General features: G+C 36.3%; 1 protein-coding gene across 3 annotated transcripts in view; it reads right to left on the bottom strand.

Annotated features, from left to right (window-relative positions):
• Nucleotides 1-3,899: 3,899 nt before the first annotated feature.
• Nucleotides 3,900-22,425, bottom strand: part of WASHC3 (WASH complex subunit 3) — a 48,673-nt gene continuing 30,147 nt past the window's right edge. The window contains exons 5-6 of one of the 3 annotated variants that reach the window (XM_055336678.1): nucleotides 20,499-20,563; nucleotides 3,900-4,173 (exon numbers count right to left, since the gene is read on the bottom strand). In XM_055336678.1, the coding sequence (XP_055192653.1) occupies nucleotides 4,089-4,173; nucleotides 20,499-20,563 (150 nt within the window). In that variant the 3' untranslated portion in view covers nucleotides 3,900-4,088. The remainder of the gene's footprint in view (nucleotides 4,174-20,498; nucleotides 20,564-22,425) is intronic. The other 2 variants (XM_055336677.1, XM_055336676.1) reach the window with 2 other exon arrangements.

Raw genomic sequence — 22,425 nt, 5'->3', positions numbered from 1 at the left:
GCTATGACATAAGCTGCCCTGCTGCTCAGCTGATTACATGACAGAGTATCCACTGACCCTACAGATACCTGAGTAGTACACTGTGTAGCATCCCTGGCAAGTTCTAATAGACAGCACTGATATTAGGTTCTGGAGCAGTCATGCCTTTTCATTGTTTGAAAAGCAACTCCTGGCCTGCCTCTGTACCTATTAGAAACTGAAAATCTGATGTCAGTGATTAAATGGAGCTGCCCATCATGAGGTGGGTGCTATCAGAGTCACTAAATCATAAAGTCAGGTAGTCACAGTAGGAATCCATTGCGCATCCAAATGATGCATTTGGGATCAAGCTGGAGCAAGTCCAGAGGGCATGTGCAAGTTACATGGACAGGTAGCTTACTTACCCCTATCATTTACCTCTCTTGCATTAATGCATCTCCTTCAACCTATTCCTATGATCTCATGGGGAATTCCCTATAATCAGTTGTATCAATTATTTATTGCTACAATATGCCATATAATACTCGAAAACATCTTTACGAGAATCAACAATGAGCATTTATTATTCACACATCCAGGGCCAGCTGGGAATTGGCTAGGCATATGTTCTGGTGTTGGCTGGGCTTGCTCACATTTTGAGCTTGGCTTTCTGGGTGACAGAAACAACTTAGCTCTGCATCACACAGCTTTCATTCTTCATCACACTATCCTAGTCATGTCCTTATGTCGATAGCAAAGGCACAAAAGAAGACAACACTAATCATCCAGATATTTTTCAAACCTTTGCTTGGATCCATCACTAACATTCTATTGGTCCAAGGCAAAATCATATGGCTAAATTCAGAATGAAAAGGTGTAGAATGCTCCACCCACAGTGGGAAGGTGACATAAAATTATATGGCAAAAGGCATGGAGATAGGGAGAGGTGAGCACCTGAAGCTCTTTTTTGCAATATTAACCTGCCAGCTGACAGATAAGGAAGGAAGAGGTAGGCCTTGTTCGTGGATGGACCAACTTGATATGTTGGTGTGAGCCAACAATGGCTGGGTTCTATGCTATAGCCTCTCTCATAGGGGGCCACAGAGATTAGTGGTGAGGGAAAAACCTTCGTTATGGACAGTTTCAAACAGCACACTTAGTCATCCATGCTGATAGAAAGACAAGGCTTGAGTTAAGAATAAAGTCTTTTTGGGCAGCCTGGGTGGCTCAGTGGTTTAGCACCGCCTTCAGCCCGGGATGTGATCCTGGAGACTCAGGATCGAGTCCCGCGTCAGGTTCCTTGCAGGGAGCCTGCTTCTCCCTCTGCCTGTGTCTCTGCCTCTCTCTCTGTGTGTCTTTCATGAAAAAATAAATAAAATCTTAAAAAAAAAGAATAAAGTCTCTTTGATTATGGCAAAATGTGCAGATTTTTGTATCATGGAATGTCAATGAGAGAACACTTACATAGGAAGTAAGGATTGGCAAACAGGATGATTCTAGTACATTTCAGCCAGTCATGTCCTTGACCACTCCAGGCTTGCACCACAAACTCATGAATGGAGTAATCATGGTGACACAGATGGAGGTCATGCATGGGCATGGGCCCAATAGCTTGGGTTTTCTTTCCTTAAGCATGATCTAGTTACTACCACTATTGAATAGGTGATCTGTCACCAGCAGAGATCAAGGATTTGATACTATTCCTTTATCAAAATCAACTAGCTACTCGGTAGCAACTCGTGTGCATTAATTTCCTTCCACCCTGAAGGAAGCAGTAATTCATTCCTACAGTAATTAATTTGTACTCTTAGTATAGGTTTGCTCTCCCTTCCAGCAATACCTCTGCCATCTTTACTATCTGGTAGTCTACAGAATGCCTATTACCAACACGGTATCCTGCATTACAATGCCTTAGATCCAGGAACTAAGCTTTGAATGATTAGATCAATGCTCCTACATATACAGCATTATCCAGAAGCAGTTAATCTAAGAGAACAACGAAATGACCTACTAATAGGGCCAGCTTAGGCAACAGCTCAGGTATAACATCCTGTAGGATTAAGGTCATATTTTCCAGGAGATGATACATGCACTATACCAATGGCCAGTATATGATGCCATGTCCCCAGCTGTGAGGTGCAGGAGCCAAGAGGATAGAAATAGGATTGGCCTTTCTTACCACCATTCCCAGTGAGCTACTTGTAGAATGTGTTTTCCATTCCTATCACCTTAGGCTTTGCTGGATTGGAGGTCTTGTATCCTGACAGGGTAAAGGGAAGAAGCTGGCACACTTCCACCAGGAAGCACTGTAAGGATTCCAGAAAACTGAAGCTATAGCTGCCAACTGGTCTTGTTGGGCTGCTCATGTCTGTGGGACAACAGGCAAGAAAGGGCAGTTAATATGTTGGTTAACACGAGGAGTTAGGAATGTGACTATAACATGAAACAGGAGTGTCTGGAACTCAGGTGATTCATTGGGGGCATGTCTTAATGTTTTCAAGCCTGGTGTGAACAGAGAACAAACAACTGTGAAAATCATATCCTAAAAAAAGGCAAAGTAACCAAGACCCTAGGTCCCTGAAGGGATGAAGGTCTGGTTCACTCTAGCAGTTGACCAAACCAGACCAGCTGAATTTCTGGCAGAGAGCAATGAAAACCTCAAATGGGTGGTAGGGGAGGGATAAGGAATATATTTTGGCCTTGGGTTCAATACTAACAAGAATGGAGCTTGTCTAATCCTTCTGGGTAGTCTTTTACAGAATGTGCCTGACCACTGCCTCGAAGACTCAGGGACTCAAGCAGTTCTGGACAGGCAAGGACTATTCAGCAACAAATACCTCTTTTGCATCCCATTGTCAACTTCTAATAGAGCCACAACCGCATGGACAGTTGTAAGCTCAGACTTGAGCTTTTTTGCTGGTGAAATCACACCACAGGTGTGAGCCATGCATTTTTTTATTTTCCGTTCCAAGTCCTTTTTCAATGTGGGGGAAGCCTGCCTTCCAACATAAGAGTGTAGCCCAGAAGTGCTGGGGTGGTCAATGCTCCTGGAGGTAACTTTCAACTAAGGGAGTATGGAAACTGGTTAACAATTATCCTCTCTGTATCAGGTGGGCATTTTGGGGAGGCATTTTGTAAGCTCCACAGGTTTTAGAGCCCAAAATGGCAACCTTAACAATATACTTCGGTGTGGCTTTTCTTCCTCTTGCTCTTCCTGTTCTCTCACTTCTGCATCCTGTGATCACCTCACAAGTGACAACTTATCCCCAAGCCCTTTTCTCAGTGTCTACTTTCAGGTGGGCTAAACTGAGTACCATTAACCAAATACATTTATGTACCTTTTCATGTACATATTTTAGGAATTTTTTACAGTGTGCAAATAATTATTCATGAAGAATTATTTGCAAAATGAGGTGAAGATAGCATTTTAAATTAAATACTTTTTTCTACCTGTTTAACTGGCAATAAAAGAGTTAATCACATGATGCTTGCTCACTCTAAAACACTGACACTACCTTCAATTCAATTTCTACCTGATAATATTCTAAGACTGACACTTTGATAGTATATAAACTAATGGACAAGTGGTAAAAAGTTCTATATTCTAATAAATATGACCAATAAATTCCAAATTCATATTTTATGACATACAAGCCTCAGGTTGTCACAGAAAATTTAAATCTGGTATTAATCTCTGCCAGAAACTTAACAACACTCACACTACAAATGCACATAATACTTTCCATGCTAAAATAGTCACAAAAATTGAATAATTCACTTAGCCAAATTCACTTTTTTTGCATTGAGTCTATCTTTGATTGCCAAACTTACATTGCCTTCATTTTCAATGCTCACCACATCCCTAAAATATCCACATCTTGGTATTTGTAGCACTAAAGGCACTCTATTTAGGTTATTCTATTTTTTGGTCATAGCTCCATATTTTGGTAACAAGACATACTGCCAGGTTATAAATGCTTTATTTATTTATTTTTAACATAGAAGAAGTTTGGTGGTGGATATATGGCCATTTGATGTTTTATGATTAAGAGTTCAAGTTCAGGTTCTCTTTCTTATAGAATGTATATGTATACCTACACATGTATATGTAACTGTTATCAAAATTAAGCTTAGTCACTAAAAGAAGATTCACTGTCTGAACTTTCTTCTGTATTTTTTTCACCTTCACCATCAGGCACTGGAGCATCTGGCCTCCTAAAAGAGAAGGGAACAATGAAAAGTTTTTCCAGTTGAAAAAAAAATTTACTATATGTAAATTAGGTTCATCCTATAATATTGCTGCTAATAAATCTGCCACGTCTTCATCCTTAACTGAGAGTCTCCAGCTCTCCTCCACAGCGTGCTTCTCTTTGGCTTCCCCAGCACTGCGGGGATTAGGGCTGTTCCTGTATGGGCCACAGCACTGTTTTCTTTTGCCAGTCCCTACAGAGTGTGCTACTTCAGCACTTTCTGCTTATTACCATGGAGACCCAACTACAGACACAGATGCAATGTAGAGAGGCTGGCATGCCCAGTGCTACATCTCTGCAGCCTCCAAGTGTACCGAAGGTACAGAGAAAGGAAAACTAGAAATGGAAAGAAAAGGAAAATCTTCATGTTCCAGGAGAGCTTCAGAAATTTAAAAATGGAAGAGAGTAAAAGAATAGCTATGAAGAAACCCAAGCCATATGGAAATTTTGCAGGGGGAAGAGGGCCTGGTAAAAGAAGTTCTTAATATTTGTGGAGTGCTTTCACTTATATTTTATCTTTATAGAATGAATGTAAAAAGTATGAGTTGGTAAAAAATATGTCTCAAAGATTCCTTAGGCACAACAAAGAGATATGGGAATGGTTAAACTCCAACTTTGCAGGGATATATTATTTTTTTAAAATTTTTTAAAGATTTATTTATTTGTTCATGATAGATACAGAGAGAGAGAGAGAGAGAGAGAGAGAGAGAGAGGCAGAGACAAGGCAGAGGGAGAAGCAGGCTCCCCGCCGGGAGCCAGACGTGGAACTCGATCCCGGGACTCCGGATCGTGCCCTGGGCCAAAGGCAGGCGCTAAACCGCTGAGCTACCCAGGGATCCCTGCAGAGATATATTATAATAAACCAAATTAAATTTTAAGACAGGCTCCATACTATTTGTTAGTAAGTCATTCTAATCGCTATGGTAATACTATCATTCAGTCTCTATTCACTCTTACTAAGAAAGTATATTGAGTAAAGTATACTGGGGAAATTAAGAGAGAAAGGAAAAATGATGTAGCCAGCCTTAATAATCAAAACCTACCAGATTTATTTGTCCCTCAGGTTCCTTGACTCTTATTAAAGAATTAGGAAACCAATCAATAAGAGTCTTCTTTGCCACAAATGTAATTACTATTACTCAAAAAATGTACAATCTATCATTTAAATTGTTATTAGAAATTATGGCTGAGTTTTTAAAAATTCTGTCATGCTACAAAACAAATGCTGACACTGCTTTCCAACAATGAGTCAAACATAAATCCATTTGCTCTGCTTCCAGATTGATAATGACTATTAAGGAAGACACATGCACTCAATACTAAAACTTTAAAGCTGGTTTTTGACTTTCTAAGTTTTGACTGATATTCCATCTGCCTAAAATACTAACACAAGACCACAGTCTTCACTGCTCTCCATAGAAGCAAGAACTCTAGAAGTAGTGGGCATGAATACTGGACACATTTTTCAAGTAAATTTCTCTTTGCCATATAGGTGATTTCTTACTGTTTCTACTTTATTAAAAAGGAAAAATTATCAGAGTGAATTATTTGAATACTACATCAAAATTATATCTATGGCAACTCAAACAAAAACAATGTATATGATGTCTCTAAAATAAATGCTACTTAAAGGCAAAAGCCTCTTAAGCCTAGAAGGAGCTGAAATTACATAATTTATATGTATAGCCATTTTTTAATACATGTGATCACACGGCTGTATAGCATAGTAGCTAAGAACACAGATACTGGAGCCAGACTGCCTGGATTCAAATCCTAGTCTTGCTACACATTTGAGCAACTTTGGGGAAGCTATGTAACCACTCTGGATCCAACCAACTGATTGGATTGTTAATGATTAAAATGAGCTATTAGTAAAGTATATCAGTATCTGGCACATAGTAAGTATATTAAATAAATTCTATCTTCTATCATCATATCATCATCACATACCCACAATTTTGCCAGGGATTCTGTTAGGTGCTGGAGATAGAGAAATGAATAACAAGTAGTTCCTGCCCCGAGAAGCTGATATTTAAGGGAGATATTTTAGAGGGAGACATAAATGCAAATTATTATTATACAGTGTGATATACAGGAATACAGTTGTAGTAACTATGCTTATGTGAAAAGAAAAAGCATTTTACTCTACAAGGTTGAGTTAGAGAAGATTCCAGAGAAGTGGAATCTGTGAAGGGCATTCACATATGAGTAGGAGTTTCCCAGAAACAGAAAAGGTGGGAATAAGTGGGGATGAGAGTATTTTGAATAAAGGAGGGGGAAAAGGGAATTCATTCTGCATGTGGGAACTATAATAAGTCATTTGGGAGCTAGAACATAAGGATGTTGCAGTTAAATTCGATGACATTTATTGAAGAGACTGTCTTTCTTCCAGTGGATCGTCTTTCCTCCTTTATCGAATATTAGTTGACCATAAAGTTCAGGGTCCATGTCTGGGTTCTCTATTCTGTTCCATTGATCTATGTGTCTGTTTTTGTGCCAGTACCACACTGTCTTGAGGACCACAGCTTTGTAGTACAACCTGAAATCTGGCATTGCGATGCCCCCAGCTATGGTTTTCTTTTTTAAAATTCCCCTGGCTATTCGGGGTCTTTTCTGATTCCACACAAATCTTAAAATAATTTGTTCTAAGTCTCTTAAGAAAGTCCATGGTATTTTGATAGGGATTGCATTAAACGTGTAAATTGCCCTGGGTAACATCGACATTTTCACAATATTAATTCTGCCAATCCATGAGCATGGAATATTTTTCCATCTCTTTGTGTCTTCCTCAATTTCTTTCAGAAGTGTTCTATAGTTTTTAGGGTATAGATCCTTTACCTCTTTGGTTAGGTTTATTCCTAGGTATCTTATGCTTTTGGGTGCAATTGTAAATGGGACTGACTCCTTAATTTCTCTTTCTTCAGTCTCATTGTTAGTGTATAGGAATGCCATTGATTTCTGGGCATTGATTTTGTATCCTGCCACGCTACCAAATTGCTGTATGAGTTCTAGCAATCTTGGGGTGGAGGCTTTTGGGTTTTCTATGTAGAGTATCATGTCATCGGCGAAGAGGGAGAGTTTGACTTCTTCTTTGCCAATTTGAATGCTTTTAATGTCTTTTTGTTGTCTGATTGCTGAGGCTAGGACTTCCAATACTATGTTGAATAGCAGTGGTGAGAGTGGACATCCCTGTCTTGTTCCTGATCTTAGGGGAAAGGCTCCCAGTGCTTCCCCATTGAGAATGATGTTTGCTGTGGGTGCTGGGAAAATTGGACATCCACATGCAGAAGAATGAAACTAGACCACTCTCTTGCACCATACACAAAGATAAACTCAAAATGGATGAAAGATCTAAATGTGAGACAAGATTCCATCAAAATCCTAGAGGAGAACACAGGCAACACCCTTTTTGAACTTGGCCACAGTAACTTCTTGCAAGATACATCCACGAAAGCAAAAGAAACAAAAGCAAAAATGAACTATTGGGACTTCATCAAGATAAGAAGCTTTTGCACAGCAAAGGATACAGTCAACAAAACTCAAAGACAACCTACAGAATGGGAGAAGATATTTGCAAGTAACATATCAGATAAAGGGCTAGTTTCCAAAATCTATAAAGAACTTATTAAACTCAACAGCAAAGAAACAAACAATCCAATCATGAAATGGGCAAAAGACATGAAGAGAAATCTCACAGAGGAAGACATAGACATGGCCAAGATGCACATGAGAAAATGCTCTGCATCACTTGCCATCAGGGAAATACAAATCAAAACCACAATGAGATACCACCTCACACCAGTGAGAATGGGGAAAATTAACAAGGCAGGAAACAAATGTTGGAGAGGATGCGGAGAAAAGGGAACCCTCTTACACTGTTGGTGGGAATGTGAACTGGTGCAGCCACTCTGGAAAACTGTGTGGAGGTTCCTCAAAGAGTTAAAAATAGACCTGCCCTACGACCCAGCAATTGCACTGTTAGGGATTTACCCCAAAGATTCAGATGCAATGAAATGCCGGGACACCTGCACCCCGATGTTTCTAGCAGCAATGTCCACAATAGCCAAACTGTGGAAGGAGCCTCGGTGTCCATCGAAAGATGAATGGATAAAGAAGATGTGATTTATGTATACAATGGAATATTCCTCAGCCATTAGAAACGACAAATACCCACCATTTGCTTCAACGTGAATGGAAGTGGAGGGTATTATGCTGAGTGAAGTAAGTCAATCGGAGAAGGACAAACAGTGTATGTTCTCATTCATTTGGGGAATATGAATAATAGTGAAAGGGAATATAAGAGAAGGGAGAAGAAATGTGTGGGAAAATCAGAAAGGGAGACAGAACATAAAGACTTCTAACTCTGGGAAAGGAACTAGGGGTGGTGGAGGGGGAGGAGGGCGGGGGGTGGGGGTGAATGGGTGACGGGCACTGAGGGGGACACTTGACGGGATGAGCACTGGGTGTTATTCTGTATGTTGGTAAATTGAACACCAATAAAAATTAATTTATTAAAAAAATTCGATGACATTAAGCCATTTGGTAGGAGCAGTAGGTATGAGAATTTCCTTCCTTTTTAAAGGATGAATAATAAGCCTTTGTTTGCACACATTACATTTTGTTTATCCATTCACCTATGGGTGGGCATGTGGGCTGCTTCCACCTTTGGGCTACCATGAATATGGTATACAAATATATGTCTGAGTCCCTGCTTTCACTTCTTTTGGGTATATACCCAGAAGTGGAATTCCTTAGCCATATGGTAATAGCATGCTTAATTTCTTGAGGAACTGCAATATTGTTTTCCATAGTAGCTGTATTATTTTACATTCCTACCAATAATGCACAGAGATTCCATTTTCTTTGTATCTCTGCGAATACTTGTTATTGTTTGTCTTCATTCATTTAAAAATAAATTTTAGGCTACTTTGACTTGGAATTGCTAGGAGGATAAAAGAAAAAGCATTCACCCAGATATAAAAAAGAGAAAAACTTCAAGATACTATGAGAATCAAATGAGGTAATGTATATGAAAGTATTTTATAAATACTTTATGAAAAGCTTAATAGGAAAGTTAATAGTAATAATAAAGCTTACAACAGTATCATTTCCACACTGTATATTCATATTCTTGGGGGAAACAAAATTTTGGCTTTTTGTGCTATGATCAGAATTGCTCTTACTTGATCCTGTTTATATGAATCTTTTAAGTTGTTTTTCACGCAAAGAAGTTTTTTAAAAATTTTTTAAAAAATTTATTTATTTGAGAGACAGTACGTGAGCACAAGCAGCAGGGAATATCAGAGGGAGAGGTAGAAACCAGATGCAGGCTCAATCCCAGGGCCCCAGGATTATGACCTGAGCTGAAGGCAGATGCTTAAGCAACTGAATCACCTAGGTGCCCTCATGCAAAGAAGTTTTAAAGATATGTTTGAAAAGGTTGCTACCTTAAAGTACTGGCCTGAAGTTTAGTTTTTCAAAACTCAAGATTCACTATTAAAACGGGAAGATGAAGACTTTATAACAGTTTCTCAGTGTCTCAAATATATAGTGAATCACTAAAAAAGAGTTCATCAGCAAATGCAGAAACACATAGAAAGTCCGTGTATTCATGATGTATCATGTATGTTTTTTTAAAACTCTCAATCTTTAGGGGCTATACAATAAAAAACGCTACCTTGGTAGCTACATTATAATAAAAATATAATTTGTGGCACCAAGATTATCTGTAAAAGTCTTAATAAAAGCAAAAACTTTAAACTCATTTCTTTATCTTTTAAAATAAGTATTTTTTAAGTCACTTATTAAAGTTACTAGGTTGACCTCAACAAAAAATGAGGCAAAATTTACAATAGAAAGGAGAAGGAAGAACCAAACATACACCGATCAGTACTTTTTAGCATATCAGATGCTAGGTGTATGTCCTTTTTGATACTCACCTTTCTCCCATTTATGTAGCTCAAATAAAGATGCCAACCACAATTCCTGCTCCCCCCATTCTTTCTCTCTACCCTGTCACATAATCCTTGTTTCAGTCACATAATCTAAGGTTGGCCAGTCATTAAGCATTTTTTCCCCTGGGAAGAGAGACTGATTCAAGGGAGGGCACATGACCCAAGCAGAGTTAATCAGAATGTTTCCCTGCAAATGAGCTATAATATTCCAGAGTTCATTTCATTCAATTAGTAAAACTAACAATAATAAGGCCTTCATTACTGCTAATTCCTTGGCTTCAAGGAGCAAGATCATCTACAGTTGGAGAAAGGTGAATTATTATGCCAGGGAGTAATGCTGGAATGAGGTGCTAGGAAAGAGAGAACACCAGTCAACTAGACAGCAAGCACAGATGATACTGAACTCCTAGATCATGTCCTACTCAGGCTTCTTAGCTATGTGAATCAATAACTTCTCTTTTGTTTAGTTTGAGCTGGTTTCTGTGATTCTGAACATGAAAAGAGCCCTAACGTACAAATTCCATTGGTTTAATTTGTTTTATTAAAGAGATATTTATATTCGTGTTTAAAACCACAGTTACTTTAAGGACATAAAACACATAAACATACTTTGGAAAAACATTTATTGATGTAGATAAATAGTTTAAAAGTATTTTTTATTTTCTTTAAACTTAAAAGCCATTAAATTTAAAGCAGATTAAGTGCCAAGAACATTGTTAGTAAAAATATTGCTGAGTAGGTTATGGGGAGAGAGTATAGTAGCTATCATTCAAATTACTTTTCAATATCAACTATAGCACACATAAACCTATAATGTCACATGATCCTGTTGTCAATTAGTAGTGTTCAGTCATAGCTCTATGCAATGGAAACAGGTGGTCTTAAAGAAAAAGCAAAACACTAAATTCCTAAACCAAGATTGTACTGGCAATATAAAGACCTCTGAGGTGGTTATAAAAATGACAATTCAGACTTTGATATTATAGTAGCTGGGGAGACTTACTTCAGCATTACATTTATTCAGACTACACATACTTTGGTCTTTTCCCATCTGAATGCCCATCAACACACATATATCCTGTCCTTTGTTGTGGTACATAGGGAGAAAATGTAATGCCTATTACTATATAAAAAAAAAATAGCCAGCCAGCTTTCCCAGTAAAGACTGGCTTTTGCTGTTTATCTTGGGGTCCTTTACTTCCTCGCTGCTCCCTTCTCTTTTGCTCACTAGTCATTGGTAGATCACAATGTTTTTTAATACCATATCTTTAGTATTTCTGTTATTTCTCTCTTTCTTGTAATCAAGGTCTCCAGCTCTGGACCAATAACAATATTTTGACATTGTTTTTTTCTTGCTCTGTACTTTCTAGCAAGTCTGCCAGCCAGTGGTTGAGAAGTGACAATTACATTGGATGGGATTCCAGCTCTGCAAGGATTTTAAAAAAGAGCAGAAAAACTATTTTTGGAATCATTCAGTTGAAAAATTGCAGTCTATCCTGTTCTCAACCAGCCAAAGCCCAAACTTTAATCCATTATGTTGTTGTGTAGCAGGACATAGAAAAGATCACTGGCAGATAAGGAATTCCCTTAGGGAGCTGGACAGAAAGTTTTCTTGGTTTCTAGAATCCTTTCGATTACCACTAGTAAACTCCCTCTTGTCAGAAAATGATAAGTAGGCTGAGGTGGTTACTTTATTTCTGGCAACCGTAACTGTGGTCATTCCATAGTCTGGGAGGAGGTATAAATGTCTTTTGGATAAATACCCTCAGGGCAAATGCCAACTGAGCTGGTTTAGTTTAAAGACTGCATGGTAGCTTGATTCAATTACAAGCTTTCATTAGCCAAATCAATATACTACATCTACTTACATCAATGGATAGATCATCCAAACAAAATTTATAAGGAAACATCAGTCTTATATGACACATTAGATCAGATGGACTTAATAGATATACAGAACACTCCATCCAAAAGTAGCAGAATACCAATGCTTCTCAAGTGCACATGGAAAGATCACATGTTAGGGCACAAAACAAATCAATAAATTCAAGAAGACTGAAATCTTATCAAGCATCTTCTCCACTCACAATGGTATGAAAGTAGAATCAATTACTAAGATTACTTGGAAAAACTACAAAAATGTGGAGATTAATAACATGCTACTGAACCACTGAATCATTAAAGAAATCAAAGAAAAAATTTAAAAATATCCAGAGATAAAAGAAAATGGAACTATGACATACCAAAATCTATGGGATGCAGCAAATGCAGTTCTAAGAGGGAAGATCATAGCAATACAAGTTTACCACAAGGAAAAAAAAAATCTCACACCATCTAACTTTGCACCTAAAAGAGCTAGAAAAAGAAGAAAAAATGAAACTAAAAGTCAGCAGAAGAAAGGAAATATTAGAGTGGGGGGGTGCCTGGATGGCTTAGTTGGTTAAGAATCTGCCTTTAGCTCAGGTCAAGGTCCCAGGGAGCCTACTTCTCCCTTTCCCTCTGATGTTCCGTCTGTTTGTACTTTCTCTCTTTTTCAAATAAATAAATAAATAAATAAAATCTTAAAAAAAGATCAGAATGGAACTAACAGAATAAAAAAACAATAGAAAAGATCAATGAAATTAAGAGCTGGTTCTCTGAAAAGATAAAATTGACAAGATGTTAGCTAGACTAACAGTAAGAGGCCTCTAGTAAAAATAGAAAGGAAAGAGAAGTTAAAACTGACATCATAAATATACAAAAGATCATAATAGAGTACTATGAACAATTACCAAAAAATTGGACAACCTAGAAGAAAGGAATTCCCAGAAATATACAATCTTCCAAGACTGAAGAAATAGAAAGTCTAAATAGACCAATTACTAGTAAGAAGACTGAATCAGTAATCAAAACTTCTCAATAAACAAAAGTCCAGAACTAGACAGCTTCATTCATGGTGAATTCTACCAAACATCCAAAGATTTAATACCTATCCTTCTAAAACTCTTTCAAAAAAAATTGAAGAGGAGGGAATGGTTCCAAACTTATTTTAGGAGGCCAGCATTACCCTAATACCAAAACCACATACACAAAGACACATACCTTACAAGCTAACATACCCTGATGAACACAGATGCAAAAATCCTCAACAAAACATTAGCTAACTGAATTCAATAATACATTAAAAGGATCATATACCACAATCAAGTGGGATTTACTCTAGAGATGCAAGAACGGTTCAACATTCACAAATAAATCAATGTGATAGGTCACATTACCAAACTGAAGTACAAAAATCATATGATCATCTCAATAAATGCATAAGAAGCATGTGACAAAATTCAACAACCACCTATGATAAAAATAATGAACAAAGTAGATATTGAGGGAACACATGTCAATATAATAAAGGCCATATATAACAAACCCACAGCTAACATAAGTCAATACTGAAAAACTGAAAGCTTTTCTTCTAAAATTAGGAATATGACAAGGATACCCACTATTCCTACTTTTATTCAACACAGTATTGGAAGTCCTAGCCACACAATTAGGTCAGAAAAAGAAATAAAAGGCATTAAACTGAAAAGAAAGTAAAACTGTCACAATATGCAGAAGACATGATACTATACATAGAAAACTCAAACAACCATACCAAAAAACTGCTAGAACTAATAAATGAATTCAGTAAAGTACCAGGATACAAAATTAACATATGGATATCTGTGGTGTTCCTATAATAATAACAAATTATCCAAAAAAGAACTTATTAAACTCACCACCCAAGAAACAAACAATCCAATCATGAAATGGGCAAGTCATGAACAGAAATCTCACAGAGGAAGACATAGACATGGCCAACAAGCACATGAGAAAATGCTCTGCATCACTTGTCATCAGGGAAATACAATTTAAAACCACAATGAGATACCACCTCACACCAGTGAGAATGGTGAACGTTAACAAGACAGGAAACAACAATGTTGGAGAGGATGTGGAGGAAGGGGAACCCTCTTGCACTTTTGGTGGGAATGTGAGCTGGTGCAGCCACTCTGGAAAACTGTGTGGAGTTTCCTCAAAGAGTTAGATCTGCCCTACAACCCAGCAATTGCACTGCTGGGGACTTAGCCCAAAGATACAGATGCAGTGAAATGCCGGGACACCTGCACCCCGATGTTTATAGCAGCAATGTCCACAATAGCCAAACTGTGGAAGGAGCCTTGGTGTCCATCAAAAGATGAATGGATAAAGATGTGGTATATATATACAATGGAATATTACTCAGCCATTGGAAACGACAAATACTCACCATTTGCTTCGACCTGGATGGAACTGGAGGGTATTATGCTGAGTGAAATACAATCGGAGAAGGACAATCATTATATGGTGTCATTCATTTGGGGAATATAAAAAATAGTGAAAGGGAATAAAGGGGAAAGGAGAGAAAATGAGTGTGAAATATCAGAGAGGGAGACAAAACACAAGAGACTCCTAACTCTGGGAAACGAACTAGGGGTGGTGGAAGGGGAGGTGGGCGGGGGTGGGGGTGACTGGGTGACAGGAACTGAGGTGGGCACTTGATGGGATGAGCACTGGGTGTTGCTATATGCTATAAGCAACATATGCTATATGTTGGCAAATTGAACTCCAATAAAAAAAATTTACTACTATGTTTTATTTAACCTGATAAATCCAAAATATTATTTCAACATGTAACCAATATAAAATCTATCAATTTGAAAAGAAAGAGAAATTAGAATAATTCCATTCATAATTTTATCAAAAAGAATAAAATACCTAGTAATAACTTTAAGGAGGTGGAAGATCTGTATACTGACAACTGTAAGATGCTAATGAAAGAAACTGAAGAAGATGGAAAAATATCACATGCTCATGGATTGAAAGAATTAATATTGTTAAAATGTCCATACTACCCAAAGCAATCTACAGATTCAATTCAATCCCTATCAAAATCCCAAAGGCCTTTTAGAACAAATAATCCTAAAATTTATATGGAACCAAACCCTAATAGCCAAAGCAATCTTGAGAAAGAACAAGGCTGAAGGTATCAGGCTTTAATTTCAAACCATAGTACAAAGCTATAATAATCAAAACAGAATGCTATTGGCATAAAAATAGACACAGAGATCAATGGAACAGAACTGATAACAAAGAATTAAACCCACACAAAATGAAAATTAACTTGTAAGAGTCAAAAAATATACAATGGAGAAGAGAGAAGTCTTTTCAATAAACATGTATTTTATTTATTTTTTAAAATTTTTTGGTATATTTTTTTTATTGGAGTTCAATTTGCCAACATATAGCATAACATCCAGTGCTCATCCCATCAAGTGCCCCCCTCAGTGCCCATCACCTCCATCCCCCCGCCCACCTCTGTTTCCCCTACTCCTTGTTCATTTCCCAGAGTTAGGAGTCTCATGTTCTGTCCTTGACAACCACATGCAAAAGAATGAAACTAGACCACTATGTTATACCACACACAAAAAGTTAACTCAAAGTGGGTTAAAGACTTGAATGTAAGACCTGACACCATAAAATTATTTGAAGGAGACATGGAATAAGCTCCTTGACATTGGCCTTGGTGATATTTCTGGGGATTTGACTCCAAAAACAAAGGAAACAAAAGTAAAAATAAACAAATGGGATTACAACAAACTAAAAGGCTCCTGCACAGCAAAAGAAACCATCATCAAAATGAGAAGGCAACAAACTGAATAGAAGACTTTACAAATCACGTATCTGAAGGATTAATATCTAAAATATATAAATAACGCAGAAAACTCAGTAACAAAATAACAACAACTTGATTTAAAAATGGGCAAAGGATCTGGATAGACATTTTCCCAAAGAAGACATACAGATGACCAACAGGCACATGAAAAGATCTTCAACATCACGAATTATTAGAGAAATGCAAATCAAAACCACAATGAGATATCACCTCCCATTGGATTTAATGGATATTATTGAAAAGACAAGAATAACAAGTGTTGGTGAGGATGTGGAGAAAAGGTAACCCTCAAATATTGTTGATGGGAATGCAAATCTATATAGCCACTGTGGATAAAAGTATGGATATTCCTCAAAAAATAGAACTATATGATCCAGGTATTTGACTTGTGTGTTTATCCAAATACAAAAATGCTGATTTACAAAGACATTTGCATCTTCATGCAGTATTATTCACAATAACCAAGAAACGGAAACAAGCTAAATGTGCATCACTGGATGGATGACTACTAAAGAAGTTGTATACAATGAATACAATGAATACAGCTAGGCCATAAAAAAGAATGAAATCTTGCCATTTACAACAACACAGATGGATAGATCTTAAAGGTATTATGCTAAGTGAAATAAGTCAGACAGAGGAAGAAAAATATCAAATGATTTTACTCACATGTGGAATCTAAAAGAAAGCAAACAAATGAATTAACAAAATAAAAATATAAGCTCATTGATACAGAGAACAGACTGGTGGTTACCTGAGAGGAAGTGGGGTGGGAGTGGGCAAAATGAGTGAATAGAGTAAAGTATGGTGATGGATGATGGTAATGACTTTCAGTGGTGATCATTTTGTAGTGTATACAGATGTCAAATTACAATGCTGTATACCTGCAACATATAATGTTATATACTAATTTTACCTCAAAAAATGCTACAAACTGTACCCCTCCACTAATACTAAAGAGTGTGACCAGTTGAATTTCATTTTCAGAAGTCTATTCTTTACTGCAAATTTCAAAATACAGATTTTTCAGTTTGAGAAAACAGCATAATTCAAAAGGATAACCACTCCATGTATGTTAAATACATCTTGTTGAAAATAAAATGGTATATAGACAACTAAATTATTATAAATAAGTTGTGATCTAAAAGCCTGGTAAATCCAATTGTTTACAACTTGCTACATATTCCCTCATTAAAGCATTTGTAAATCACAACTAACATTTATTGGACTTGCTTGTCTAGAGCTCTGCTAAGTGCTTACATCATTCTCTTACTAAGTCTGAACAACTCTGTGAAGGGTGAATTCTTCTGGCTTTACTGATGAGTAAATTTATGCAGAGAGCAATTAAATAATTAGTCTGGGGTCATACTGCTAGAAAGTGGCAGAGCAGAATCTGAATATGCAAACCATTTCTAAAGTCTGTCTTAGCCTGTGCCTTAACCATTATGAATTTCATCTCTTACTGGGCAGGTCCAGGTGGCAGTCTATGTATTCTAGAATAGAAGTAATAATTGCTAGATAATAATAGTAACTATCGTTCTGAGACATACAAGTATACAAAAGAATAGGATAAGGGAGAAACTTCCCTCTTGCCCCATAAGATTAGGTATTAAAAGAATTTACCTGTTGCACAGTTCTGAATTCAAAACTAAAACAAATTAACCTTAAAGATTTCCATTTTGTCTCCCCTTAAACTCTTTAGAGTATGATGATTACAAAGGTATTCTTTCACATGTCTTTATCTCAGTGGCATTGGAAACTAATTTTTACAAGCTAAACAGGAATAATTCTTGGTTATATAAGCACTATTGTTATTCTCAAAAACTTGGACTTTTAAAAATAATCATTTATTAGCAAACAAATTTTATTTGCTAATTATCAGGACTTTTCTTCAGTTTCACAGACTTTCTAAAATTCAATGATAGTCATTTTTTCTTGGAAAATAGCCAAGTTTTCTTCTCCCTTATTATGTAAACTATTTTAAAATTAGTTTCCAAATTTTTATACAAAGTCAATCAAATAATAATGTATTTGTGATCAGTCTTTATTTCTATATTACCCTCAGCTTTGCTTTTTGCTCAGTGCAGACAGATCTAAACTATTTCCTCTAATAGTTGTATGAGTTTGTCTTACCACCTAAGGCTAATTTTTAAAAAGTGTATGTTTATACTTTAAAGTAAAAACAAGACAATGTTTACTGAAAGTTCTTGGCTGAGGCTTAATATGTATTAAAATTCTAAATAAAAGTATACTCTTCCCTCAGCTGATACATTTTCTTCTCCTTCATCATCTCAGACTTTTTTTCCTCAAAGTGAGGCTCCCAAATTTTCTGTAAACACAATTCCCCAAATGCCAGAATCCCTCTTTAACACGGCGGTTGATTTCACTTATCGTATCTAGTTAAATGCTGAAGCTGGTTTTCTAGTAGTAGTGGTGATAGGTTATAGTGAGTCACCCCCACTCCAACCCTTGTAACCCATGGCATGTACTTATGAGGTAATGGATCAGAATTCAGGCTCCAGGCTGTGGTTGAGGAGAAGCTTTTCTGTAAGACAATGTTAACTGTTACTGGAATTCTATCCCAACATTTGGCACCACCTTGCAACTGAATGTTTCTCAACATTTACAGACAATGATGGGTCCTCAAACTTGCTAAATGAGATACATCAAGGAAGTATTAGGGGTGCTGGGGATTCTCCCTTTGGTAGTCATCCATGGACTTCCTCCCTTGGTGATACCTAGATAGAGTCTTGACAAATATGAAATTAGCCAGGCCAATAAGGTGGGGGAAGGAGTTTCAAGGAGAAAAAAAAATCAAAGACACTAAAAGGGAATACGAGAATAACATTCAGAGAGCTGCCAGTCATCTGCTATAGGAATGTATGGAAGAGAGGCAAGAAATAAAGCAACAGAGTCTGGGTCTTGATGATAAAAACATCTATTTGCAATTCTAAGGTGTAAGACTATGTGTGGAAGGCAGTTGGGAGTCACAGAAACTTTAGATTCACTAAGGCTTTAGTGACAGACTGAAAGAGAATTAAGGAAACCAATTGGGAGCTATAATAATAGTTCAGGTAAGAAATGATGAGGGCTTGAGGTGAACAGCAATAGGCATGGAGTCCTGTGGTCAGCTGTGAGAGATATTAAAAATGAAAAAAATCATAGTGACTGATAGGGACAGGGAATAGGATAGACTGAAGGATGACTCAAGTTCTTGGTGTGGGTAGCTGATTGAAGTAAAAGATTATGAAGTAGGTTTAGACTGGGAAGAGGATGAAATGAAGCCGGTAGGGGGTAAAGAGATTGGATATCCAACATCTGCTGATGCTAACTGGATGGTTAGTTTTCCATTACATTTTCTCTAGAGAGAAAAATAATAATTTTAAAGGTCATTTTAGCTCTGTTATTGTAGAAGGTCTACTGTGTATCCAGAAGCAAAAAAGAGGTCATGGTCAATGTTAAATATATTTATAACATATATTCCAATGAATACCAAAATGGATTAGACCCATATGCTCAATTCACATTAAAATATATGTCACAAACCATCTGTTTCTAAAGTGTGTGTCAGAAACAATTTCCAGAACAAATGCCAAATATCTTGGAGATGTCTGAGTTCAAATTACCAATATATGCCATTGTATTTGAACTGTTTGCTACTTGGATATATACTAAATGTAGATACATGTGTGAAATCTGTTCTTACAGACTTTTAAAAAATTCTTAAATATTGTTTTTAAAAGATAAAATATGAGAAGAAGACTTTTATTGTGTTTTACCTCCAAAATGCACACATTTTCTTGAAGGGCTGAGCGCCAAGAAAAATTTCAAAGTATATTGCTAGTAGAGTATGAATGTCTGGATAACATAACTAAATACATCAGGGTGAACTAAAACCCCAAACTGGACACTTTACAAATATCTAGATACTTGAAAAACAGACTAGCTCTGAATAATCCATTAAGATATATTTTATCCAGAATGAGCGATGTAGCCAGGTTTCCTTGGATGGAATAAATTATTGTCAAAATTCTAAGCCACAATTTGTCAGCATTTCTCAAAAACATTTTTTTATAAAATTCACACAAACAGATATCTAGTTTCACAGCAATTATTAATGCAGACCTAGAGTGGCTTTATCCTATTTATTTCTCAATCTGGCTCAACTTAGACCATGGTAACTTTCCTATACACTAAGGTCTTAAAAATCTGGTAGAGAAAGAAAGGAAGAAAGGAAGGAAGGAATAAAGGAGGGAGAAAGGAAGGAAAGAAAAGAATAACAGAAAAGAAAAAGGTAGCATAAAAAATTTTTGTTGGATGCTACTGCTGTGGAGCAAAACTGTCATCAAATTCCATCTCTTTTGGATATATAGATTCATCAATTATCTATTGAAACTGCTCCTAAAATGTGCAAAGGCTGGTTTTAGTAGAAGAAGAGAGATTTTTCATTTTTCTAACATTCGCAGAGACACTATCTATGAGGTGGTTTCCTCAACCATAAAATACTGTATAGTGGGAAAAAAAAATAGAGCTTGGAATATTTTTATTATAACTGATAAATTTAACATCTTGGCATAATATGATATTAGAATAATTACTTACTCAAGAAGATCTGGGTCTAGTCCTTCTGATAACATTTTGTTTCTTATTGCCATCACTGGAACACCCTAAGCAAAGGACATAAGATAATCAATCATTTAAAAATGCCTCCTTCATATAAACAGATATATACAACAATGAAGCAGAATTGAGAGCCCAGAAATAAACCCAAATACAGATGGCCAACTAATATCTGACAAGGGAGCCAATAATACTCGCTCAATGGAGAAAAGACAGTCTCTTCAATTAACGGTGCTGGGAAAATTGAATAGTTATATGTAAAAAAAACGAAGCCTGATCCTGATCCATATCTTATACCACTCACAAAATTAACTCAAAATGGATGAAAGACTTAAATTTAAAACCTGAAACCATGAAGCTCCTAGAAGAAAACTTATGAAAAAAACTCTTTGATATGGAAGTTGATAATGATTTTATGGAAATCACACCCAAAGCACAAATAACAAAATACAAAATATGTGAGACTATATCAAACTAAAAGCATCTGTACAGCAAAAGAAACCATCAACAAAGTGAAAATAAAATACCTAAAGAATGGGAAAAAATATTTACAAACCATATATCTGTCAGGGGTTAATATCCAAAATATATAAAGAACTCATACAACTCAATAGTAAAAAAATGTAAATAATGCAAATTCAAAATGGGCAAAGGACCTGAATAGGCATTTTTCCAAAGAAGATATATGAATGACCAACAGGTACACAATAAGATGTTCAACATCACTAGTTAATAGAGAAATGAAAATTAAAAATAATGAGATATCATCTCATGCCTGTTAGATGATGTGAGCAAGGGAACCCTTGTGCACTGTTGGTGGGACTGTAAATTGGTACAGTTGCTATGGAAAATAGTGTGAAGATTTCTCAAAAAATTAAAAATAGAACTACCAGATGATCTTGCAATTCCAGTGCTGGAAATATATCCAAAGGAAATGAATATTCTAACTACTCAAAAAGATGTCTGTAAGTCCATTTTTGTAGCAGCATTGTTTATGATAGTCAAAACATGGAAACAACCTAAGTGTCTATCAGTAGAAAAATGGAGAAAGAAGTTGTGGTATAAATATATCTCACACAATAGAATATTATTCAGCCATAAAAAATTAGAAAAACCTACTATTTATGACAATATGGATGGACCTTGAAGGCATAATGCTAAAACACATAAAGACAAATACTTCATGATCTCATTGTATGTGGAATCTAAAAACAAAATAAAACTACCAAACTCATAGAAAAAAAGAGACCAGATTTGTGGTTACCAGAGGTAGGGATGGGGAGGTGGGTGGTCAAAAGTACAAACTTCCAGTTGTAAGATAAAGAAATAGTAGGGATGTAATGTACAACATGATGACTACAGCGAATACTGCTGTATGGTATATAGTAAACTTCTTCAGACAGTAGATCCTAAGAATTCTTATCACCATGAGAACTTTTTTTCTTTTCTTTTCCCTGTATCTGTGTGAGATGATGGGTGTTAACCTATTGTGGTAATCATTTCACAATATATGTAAATGAAACCATCATGCTGTATGCCTTAAACTTATATGATGATGTATTTCAATTATTTCTCAATAAAACCAGAAAAAAAATAAATAGAAGCTAAAATAAAAAGCCTACTTTATAAGTCTCCACATACTCCCTAAAATAAGAGACCTTTTAGATGGTTCACTATTTAAAATAGCTCTTATTTTGCTTTTATATTAGTATGTATGTAGTGCTTGAATAATTTAATAAGGTACACATTTTAACTGACTTAATGGAATCAGTGCTGTCCAGTATTACATAATCCCCAACTAAATCTTTTGAACTTATCCATTACTAATTCTGCTGTCAGATATCACATTTTCACTATTCTTATACTACCAAAAAAAAAAAAAGTCGATAATGCAAATGATTAAAATCTT

Source organism: Nyctereutes procyonoides, unplaced genomic scaffold, assembly GCF_905146905.1.
Source record: "Nyctereutes procyonoides isolate TBG_1078 unplaced genomic scaffold, NYPRO_anot_genome, whole genome shotgun sequence".
NCBI lineage: Eukaryota > Metazoa > Chordata > Mammalia > Carnivora > Canidae > Nyctereutes > Nyctereutes procyonoides.
This window is presented reverse-complemented; position numbering and strand designations above follow the sequence as displayed.